The 9069-nt window shown below is 54.7% G+C and overlaps 1 protein-coding gene and 1 long non-coding RNA gene across 3 annotated transcripts in view; one reads left to right on the top strand and one right to left on the bottom strand.

The window, feature by feature from the left end:
- Positions 1–1421, bottom strand: part of LOC102241062 (signal transducer and activator of transcription 5B) — a 60885-nt gene extending 59464 nt beyond the window's left edge. For both annotated transcript variants that reach the window (XM_005875739.2, XM_005875740.2), the window contains exon 1: positions 1397–1421. In XM_005875739.2, the coding sequence (XP_005875801.1) occupies positions 1397–1406 (10 nt within the window). In that variant the 5' untranslated portion in view covers positions 1407–1421. The remainder of the gene's footprint in view (positions 1–1396) is intronic.
- LOC106727711 overlaps positions 1–2765 on the top strand; it is a 4945-nt gene extending 2180 nt beyond the window's left edge. Inside the window, exons 2-3 of the long non-coding RNA XR_001363944.1 lie at positions 1645–1792; positions 2617–2765. This is a non-coding gene — a long non-coding RNA (uncharacterized LOC106727711). The remainder of the gene's footprint in view (positions 1–1644; positions 1793–2616) is intronic.
- The last annotated feature ends 6304 nt before the right edge of the window (positions 2766–9069 follow it).

Genomic DNA, 9069 nt, shown 5'->3' with positions numbered 1-9069 from the left:
CCTCCGCAGCCCTCCCACCTCCCTTCCCTGGGCTCGAATTCTGGGTCCTGTCCCTCCCAAGCCGAGGTCAGAAGTCCGCCACTGGCCCATCAATAATTATCCCGGGTTTCCTCCCAGGAGGGCCTTTCAGCCAGGGCTCCTGCTGCTTACCACCCAGACGGTGGAGAGCCTGGAAGGACACAATTTACATTCACCCTGGCCAACTGGGTCCGTCCACTGTTCCAGAGTGTATCTATGGGGGACTTGGGCGGCTGAGACCATTTCGCTCCCTGGGGAATATTGCTAGCAGTCAGAGCTGCAGGAGGGGCTGACTGCTCTACCCAAAAAAGAAATAATAAGCAGGACCACTGCTGTAGGAGCAAGAGGTCTCTGAGACCCTTTTCCACGTAATGGGGATGGGGTGCGGTGTCTGAGAAGGCAGCCTGAGTCACCCACTCTCCTCTCTTCTGGGTACATCTCCGGAGCTGGCCCACGGTTTCCCTGGCAACCCTCCAAGGGCCAGCACCAAAGCAAGGCATGTCAGATCTCCAGAGCCCCAGCTGCAGGGACAGAAGAAGGAGAAGGACCCCACACATAGACACAGAGATCCCTTCCCTACAGTCAGAAAATCTACATGTCCAGGGATGACCAAGATCGGCAAGGCCTCAAGTTCTCCCATAATCCTCCTTTGGCAGCTCTTCCCAGCAGCCTCCTCTTCACCCCCAGAATAACACCAGCCACAAAGATCCTTGTGTCTGCAGCTGATCACAAAGTCCTTCTCCCTGACCCAGGCTCCTGCTTCTATCCCACACTCTGGGCCAACACCTGGCACAGAGTAGGTACAGGGAGCTTGGAGGCTGGAGCAGGAGGACAGGCCTGAGCAGGAAGCTGGACAGAAGCACCAGCCCTGAACTCTCTGGCAACCCCTCTGACAGTCACTGTCCATGATGTTTTGACACCAGGGCACACCACATTTCTCTTTCTTACCTGCACACATTCTGTTCCCTCTGCCTGGAATGTCCTCCTGCCCTCTTGATGTCTGCCCTTTGGTGACACTTGTTCCAGGCAGCACAAACCTCGCCCTTCCTGTTCCCCACCACACGTTCATGCCTCTATTATGGCACCTCTGGTGTTAAAGGACAATTTGTTTATGCGTTTCTCTACCCGCAAACGGCAGACACAGTATCCCATTCCCCTTAAAACCCCCACCCAGTGCCCAGCCGAGAGCAGCCATCCACTAAATATTTGAGGACCAAACTCTTTGCACTAGGAAAAGCAATGGAAAACCAGGAGGACTGTGTAGTAGTTAATAGCACAGACTTTAAAACCAGGCTCACTGTCAACTCCTTCACCATGTGACCTTAAGTTTTCTGCCTCAATTTCCTCACTGTAACATGGTTATAGTCATAGGACCTACCTTGTTGCATTCTGGTGAGAAATGAGTTAATACATATGAAGTGCTTCCAATGCTGTAAGGCACTACAGAGATGTTAACTATTATAACTGATTTTAGCAGCAGCTAACATTTGCATCCCTCTTCCTAGGACTGGTCCGTCCAGCTGCCTCAGCTGCCGTGCCTCAGGGTGCTAGTTTGAATGCTGTGGAGGGTGGGCAGGGAAGGTTCTTTATTGCTCCTCTTCTAGCACATCTCTGACTGACCACTAGGTACCAAGCTAGAGCTGGCTGGCTGTGTACACAGACACGAAGAACAGAATGTTCTGGGTTGCTCCCTCAGCAAAACAAGAATGTTGTCAACTTGAGACAGGAAGAAAGGTCCAATACCTACCTCTAACTACTTGCCAATTCAGATGAGGTGAGACCCTCTTCCCCTGGGCCTCGGGGATATAATGCCCTACGTTGAGGGGACACCAGACAGAGACATAACACATAAGGAGTCCTAGAAAGAAAGAAATTGAACAGGAAGCTAGGATCCAGAAAGACACAGCAGAGAGCCCACACAGAAAGGTCCTGGAGGCATACCTGCACATGCAGAAATGTCCACAGGAGAGCGTTGATGTCATCTCCTCGCCCACGCTAGCCTGATCCAGGAGAGAAAGAGGCTTGAGGGAGAGCCTGGAAGTCTGGTGGGAAGCCTTGTCTATAACTCTGATTTATTCTTTTTTAACACTGTCTTTTAATATATTTTTTTATTGATTTCAGAGAGGAAAGGAGAGGGAGAGAAAGATAGAAACATCTGAGAGAGAATCATTGACTGGCTGTCTCCTGCACGCCCCCCACTGAGGACTAAGCCAGGAACCCGGGCATGTGCCCTTGGCCAGAATCGAACCCGGGACCCTTCAGTCCACAGGCCGACGTTCTATCCACTGAGCCAAACCACCTAGGGCAGTGGTCGGCAAACTCATTAGTCAACAGAGCCAAATATCAACAGTACAACGATTGACATTTCTTTTGAGAGCCACATTTTTTTAAACTTAAACGATATAGGTAGGTACATTGTTATTAACTTAATTAGGGTACTCCTAAGGCTTAGGAAGAGCCACACTCAAGGGGCCAAAGAGCCGCATGTGGCTCGCGAGCCGCAGTTTGCCGACCACAGACCTAGGGAACTCTGATTTATTCTTAACCAGGCGTTGACTCCCGCCCTTGTTTTCATGGACCATCATGTGGCTGCCACAGAGAACAGATGCCACACTTCACATTCTCCCCCAGCCCTGCCTGCCCACAGGGAGAGCAGGAAGCCATTTTCTGGAAATGTAACTGAAACCACAACCATGATCCTCTCTAGCCAGAGACCCACACTCATCTAGCTCCCCTCTCCAGACTCTCTGGACCCCTGGAATCAGGTGGGCGCTGGGGGACCACTGGCCACACAGTAGCCAAGGAAGGACACCTAGGAACTTCTCTTGTTTCTTCCCTATTAAATTAGCACACGCCCCAGGAGCTACAGGAGAAGGCATCGGATACTGAACGGATCGGGGAGGCAGAGACCCCGGATCTCTGGGGCCTCAGACTGGAGGTTTGTCGCCACCAGTGGTTCAGCAGGTGTTCCACTGGTGCCTGGGCATATTGCTACCGGGAGTTTGGGTGGTGAAAATAGCTGAATTTTACAGTTAGATCTGGTTCCAAACCCCAGCTCTGCCAACTTACCAGCTGTGTGACCTCAGTCAGAGCATTTCACTCCTCTGAGCGCCTCAGTTTCCCTCGTGTGTAAGTCATAGGCGCTAAAGTCTAGATATATTTGTAAATGCCTAAAATCTTTCTGGGTGTACATGCCAGACCCTAGTACCTGTGGTTGCCCCTGTAGAGGGGGGCCTGGGGGACAGGAAAAGAGACTAACTTTTCACCATATATCCTTTTACACTTGAATTTTGTACCATATGCTGTACTATCTATTAAAACATTAGGAAAAATGAACTTTTTTTTTTTTTAAAGTAGAGTGATTAGGAAAGTATCTAAGCATCATGTATGGCTTGCAGAAGGTACTTGATAAAGGAACCTTTTTTTTTTTCTTTCTTTCTAACCTCAGCCCAACCCCAGCCAGTTTGCAGGGCCAGGAGGGAGTGGACATGAGGGTGGAGTTGGGGGATGGGATGTGAGTGACAGATGTGCAGGTCCTTGCCACCTGGAGATTCTCACACGCTGCTCTCCCTCTCGTCCCTGAATGCTTCACCTCTCTGGGCTCCCTTCCAGCCAGAGCTAAGGAGGTGGGTCTCTGGAAAGCCCCAGCCACCCCCCACCTCCTGGGACAGGGTCACTGTGCCCTCTCCTCCTAGAGTCCTGGGGCGATGCTGCATTTTGCAGGGAAGGCAGGGTTGACACAGAGGAGGCAGCAGAGTATAGTATCACCCCAGCCACTATCTTGCTGGCTTGCCTGGCGGTTTAAGAACTCAAAAGTCAGCTGAGCACCAGGCAAAGATGAGGCTGCTGTTGCTGCTGCCATGGCCAGAAAGCAGGTCAGTGGGACTAGAGCAGGCAGAGGTCAGGGCGGCAGAGGAGAGAACCTTCTGGGTGCTGTGGATCAGGGTATATGAGGGGGAGACTGAGGCCTACACTAGCTCAAGGGAATCTCTGAGCTGTCAGAGCTTGAGGTAGCCCTGTGCTGTTTTAGGGATCTTCATTAATCCAACACATATTTATGAAACCACTATTCTGCATCAAGCAATAGGACACCGCCCTTTAGGCTACCAGTTAGAGCCGTACAAAGAGACCTGCAATACAGGTAGCATTGAGAGGCTACAGGAATGCAGGGGAGAAAAATGCCTAGCTCTACCGGCCAAGGTCTCTGAGCACCTACTACGTGCTAGGCACTGGAGTGAGTCGGCACAGCAGACCCAGGACTGGATTGGTCTTGCTTGTCCTCCTTTTATAAAGGAGCCTGCTGAGCTCAGAGAGGCGGACGGACGTATGTGCCCGGAGTCACACATCAGAGCCAGGATTTGCACCAGAGCCTTTGTGTTTTTCTCTATGCCGCACTGACCCTATGAAAGGTAAGGAGGTGGTGACCAGGTGGCCGAGGGAGGAATGGCATTCCAGGTAGGTGGAATGGAGGGGGCAAAGGTTTGGAGTTGAGAGACGCCAGTGCATTGGGGGACCTGCATGGCTGAAGCCCAGAGTGACGGGAAGGCCCATGCTTGAGGGTGATCACAGCAGCAAATGAAGATGAGGGCAGTAGCCAGTGAGGAGGGGATGGGACATTGGCCCGTTCTTCATGTAGCCTTCACATTCCCCACTTGCTCCTGGGGCTGGGGAGCCTATTTTTGAGGCTTGGAGAGGGCAGGGAAGACGTGGGTGGGTTTGTGCAGTAAGAAACTAGGGAACGATGAAAAACAGAGATGGGGGAAAAAGGAATCCCCTCCAGGCATAACAAAGGAAAGTGGCAAAGTGGTGGGGGATGGCAGGGAAGGAGGCACAACGCTCTCCCACACAAACCCCAGAGGGCTTGAGGTCGGATACTGGGCTGGCGGAGCCACAAAAGCTTTCCTGTTAGGCTGGAAGGAGGAGAAACTAGCTCAGCAGGAAGAGGGGACTGGTAGTCATTGTGCATAAGGATGGGAGTAAGATCAGACGCAAGCCTACTCAGGACAGCGACCAGTCCCGCTCAGCTGCCCAGCTCTGTGCCCATGACCCACCGCTCCTCTCTCACCTGCTGAGGTGGGCCCCTCCCTGTCCTCCTGACGGGTCAGATGCTGCACACTGCCCCCCACCCCACCCCAGGTCCTGCCAGCATCTCTCCCAAGGCAGGTGGTCAGGGCTGCTGGGCCAAGGAAGGAGCATTTCCCCTCCCACCCACTCTGTCAGTCCCATACCCCTCCTCTCACTCTGTTCCCAGAAACAGAGGACAGTCGCTACGCCTCGGGGCAGGATGGCCTTGTGTTCCCTTGGTGACTTCACTGTAAACTGACTTCCATGAAGAGGGTAGAGGAAAGGGGACGGGGGTAGGAAGGGAGAACAGGCTTCACCCAGGACCCAGCAGCTCCTTCCCCTGCCCCAAATTCACACAAAATTCCTCACCATGTGCACGCACACACCCGCCCTTGGTCCTGCCCTGTCTTAATGAGCCAGAATGGGGGCAGGTTTCTACAGGGAGGTGCCAGGGTGAGGAGACTAGGAGAGAGGCAGGGACATTGGTTTGGGGGGTATCAGTATACGCTGAGGATGGGCCTGTGGCCGCCTTCCAGTCACCTTGGGGGTGGGAGCTAGAGTGGAGGGAATGCCGGGGAGGCAAAGTGGGGGTGAAACAGGACATTTAGGAGCCCAAGGGCTTCAGTTGGGGGGTATCAGTATACGCTGAGGATGGGCCTGTGGCTGCCTTCCAGTCACCTTGGGGGTGGGAGCTGGAGTGCAGGGGAACAATGCCGGGGAGGCAAAGTGGGGGTGAAACAGGACGTTTAGGAGCCCAAGGGCTTCAGCTCGCCCCTCTCTGCTGAACACAGAGATCCTCCCTGGACCACCTCCAGCTTGCTTGGGAAGGCTCTTCACCTCCACCCCACCTCCCCTCTGGCTCTTGCACAACAGGAACTCTCCTTGAAGAAGGGACTTGCAGGAGAGGAAACAAAGGCATCTCTGTACCATGCCCTCCGCCCCCTCCCAGGATGGTTAGGTCAAGGTGACCTCTATCTGTTCTTCCCAGGGTAGGGGCATCAGCAGGGCCTTCTCTGCTAACCTGGTCTCCAAGGACAGGGCAGCAATGGGTCCTGGGAAAATTCTTTCCTTCCTTCATAAACTCACGCCAACATAGTCATCTGCCTCATTCCACAGAACAGGGGCCCAGACTGACGTGGAGATGGGCATGCCACATGAAGCGCCACGGAACGATGATGGGCTAGCCCAGTCACAGGGGACAGCTTCACTCTGTGGGTGTGTGCTGGGGTTGGGGGAAGTCAAGAAAGGCTCTACCGTCGAGACCCTTCCCACAGGGCCAGGCAACTTGGATCCTGGAGCCAGCTCTGCATTCCCTGGCCAGACGGCTGTGGACAGGCCTCTCCTGAACTACTCAAAGGGGATGATCCTGGCTGTGCCTACCTCCAAGGTTATTGCAAGGATGAGTTGAGTTGAAGTGTGCAAACATGTTTGCACACAACTGTACCGTGATTCATTCCAGGATGTGTGCATACTGTGCTAACTACAGACGAGGCCAGGAATCATTATTATTCCTAATAAAATATGGTCAGTCTTCTTTGAAGGAACGTATTCCCGTAAGATGTTTCTTTAATTATATTATTTTTATATGTAACATATATTTTAATCCCCCCTCACTCCCCCATGTAATGGTGTGACTTGGAATTGGGGATGAGGGGCAGTTAGGGGAGGCCATCCTGGGACCCCAGCTCAGTCCGCACCCTAGGCAGTCTCTGATCTTCCTGAACCCCCTCCCCTAGGCCTCAGTTTTTCTCCTCTATAGTCTGGGCCTCTAAAACCACCAGGGTGCTTTGTGGTAAGAAATAGCAGAGACCAAACCAGGGGACTGAAAGCAAAAAGAAACCCCAAATTTGACATTTCTGGGTGTTATCCGGAGCCATGACCACAGTCACCTCTGCCCCCAACCCAACTCTGACACCCTTCCCTCTTCCACTCCCTTGGGTGGCCTTTGCCCATCCTGGGAAAGCTCCAAAGCTCCTCCCCTTCCCACTGCATCTCTAAGGGAGAACAGAGGCACAAAGAAATGAGAGAAACCCAGACAGAGTCACCCGGGGAACGAGCGAGACCTAGAGAGAGAGAATCAAAAGGAGAAGAATGGAAAAGCAGAGCCTCACAGTCTGGGAGAGCCAGAATGCACCACGGGACACGGAGTGGGGAGGGGCACAGGAGGGCTCTGAGGGCACTGGGCATGTCCTTTCAGGCTAGCCCCTCCAGTTTTGTTCACTGGCACCTCAATGCTACCTTTTTAGGACCCAGGACTGCCCAACCCCTAACCAAGCCCAGCCCAGCCCAGCCAGATGTTCTGTGGGTGGGTGGGGCTGCCAGCTAGAGCAGCAGTCCCCTGTAGGCCCTGGGGAGGAGGCTGGAGAGGTGGCTGCCTGGAAGTGGGCAGGCAGGGCTCCCACTCTGGAGCCAGCACCCCCATACCATCCTCTCCAGATGCCCAGATGTGGGTACATTGCAACGGTGGTCCTCTGCCCCCGCCCCCCAGATATGACTCAGAGGCCTTGGAAATCCAGGAGTCTGCTCCCACCCACTGACTTGCCCACCTGCTCAGAGTGAGAGCCTGGAGGGCATAGGTGCCAAGTGGGGCCCACCCTCCCTGTGGCAACGGGTTTGGATCTGCCACTGACAGGCTGCGTGACACTGGCCAAGTCACTTCCCCTCTCCAGCCTCTGTTTCCCCATTTGTCAAATCATCTTTACGGTTGTTTCCAGCTCTGGCATTTGACTCTCATGGCAGGTGCTGGCCCCCCCCCCCCCCCCCCCCCCCCCCCCCAGCTCTGTGCCTCTGAGCCTCCTCTGCCAAAGGCACTGCACAGAGTCCGGGAAGAAGGGAGGGGGAGGCCCATGCTTCCTCCTCCCCAGGGCTCCCCGGGTGGAGCATCTAAAGAGCAAGGTTCCCTCAGTCCTCTGTGAACCCCCTTACAGTTTTCAATTCCTTTCCTCATGGGCCTGCCAACTAAGACTGCGACCACACATGGAAGTGTGTGTGTGGGTCCCGGACATTCCAGCTTCTGCAGCCTTTAACTTGGGGTTTTCTCTGAAGTAAAACGAATGAGAGCGGGGAGGTGGGGAGGAGCACGAAGGTGGGAAAGTGGAAGGGGGAAGAGAATGGAGATAGAAGGGCAGGCCTACCAAGGCCCGAGGGAGGGGTGGTGGGAGAGAATGATCCCCCCCACCCCCAGAAGTCTTGGCTCGGCTGGGCCCTGAGAGGGCAGCCAGCCTGGCCCCTACCTTGGTGCTGCCAATACCAGCTGCCAGGCAGAAGGAGGCCTAGAGGAGAGGGAAACTGGGCAAAGGGGATGGAAGGCTTCCAGGCCAGCCTTGCCCAACGCGTCAGGCCCCTTAGGGGGCTCTCAGGGAGGGGCTGTGACCCAGGCAAGGCCTAGGAAGGGTGTTCCCTGCTCTGGCAAGGCCTATGGGCAGTCCTGAGCTTTGAGGATTCAAGAGGGCCCCCTCTGGACCTTTCTGAAGGTAGGACCAGCCTCGGATTGGACTGGGCCCGGGTGAGGGGAGGGGCAGGGGCATTTATGGCCCATAGCTTGCCAACTAGGCCATGTGCCCACTGTGTCTGGCTGGGCAAGCCCCTTCCCCTCTCTGGGCTTCCATTTCTAGTCTGCACCATCTGTTTGGGGGGGGGGGGGGGTCCAAACATGACTGCCAAGGTTCTTTTTCAACTGCAGACGGCGAGAGCGCGGCAGTGGGAGTAGTGGAAGGAGGGGAGGTGGGGCGGCGTGAGCTGGCTTCTCTGGAATCCCCAGTCTTTCCCCTCCCCAGGGCTTTGCCTCTGAAGTCCCCAGCCCACATGAACACGCGCGCACACATTTACATGTTTCATCTAGAGACTGGAAAGATCGCCCGTGCCAGCGCTGCCAGGCCTCTCCCGCCAGTCCAACCCTTCCTTCCTCCCTTTTCACGGATGAGGAAACTGAGGCCCGGTCCGGGCTTTCCAGAGCCCGGGATTTCCCAGGCCCTCCCGCCCCCTCGC

This window comes from Myotis brandtii, unplaced genomic scaffold, assembly GCF_000412655.1.
Source record: "Myotis brandtii unplaced genomic scaffold, ASM41265v1 scaffold469, whole genome shotgun sequence".
NCBI classification, from domain to species: domain Eukaryota; kingdom Metazoa; phylum Chordata; class Mammalia; order Chiroptera; family Vespertilionidae; genus Myotis; species Myotis brandtii.
This window is presented reverse-complemented; position numbering and strand designations above follow the sequence as displayed.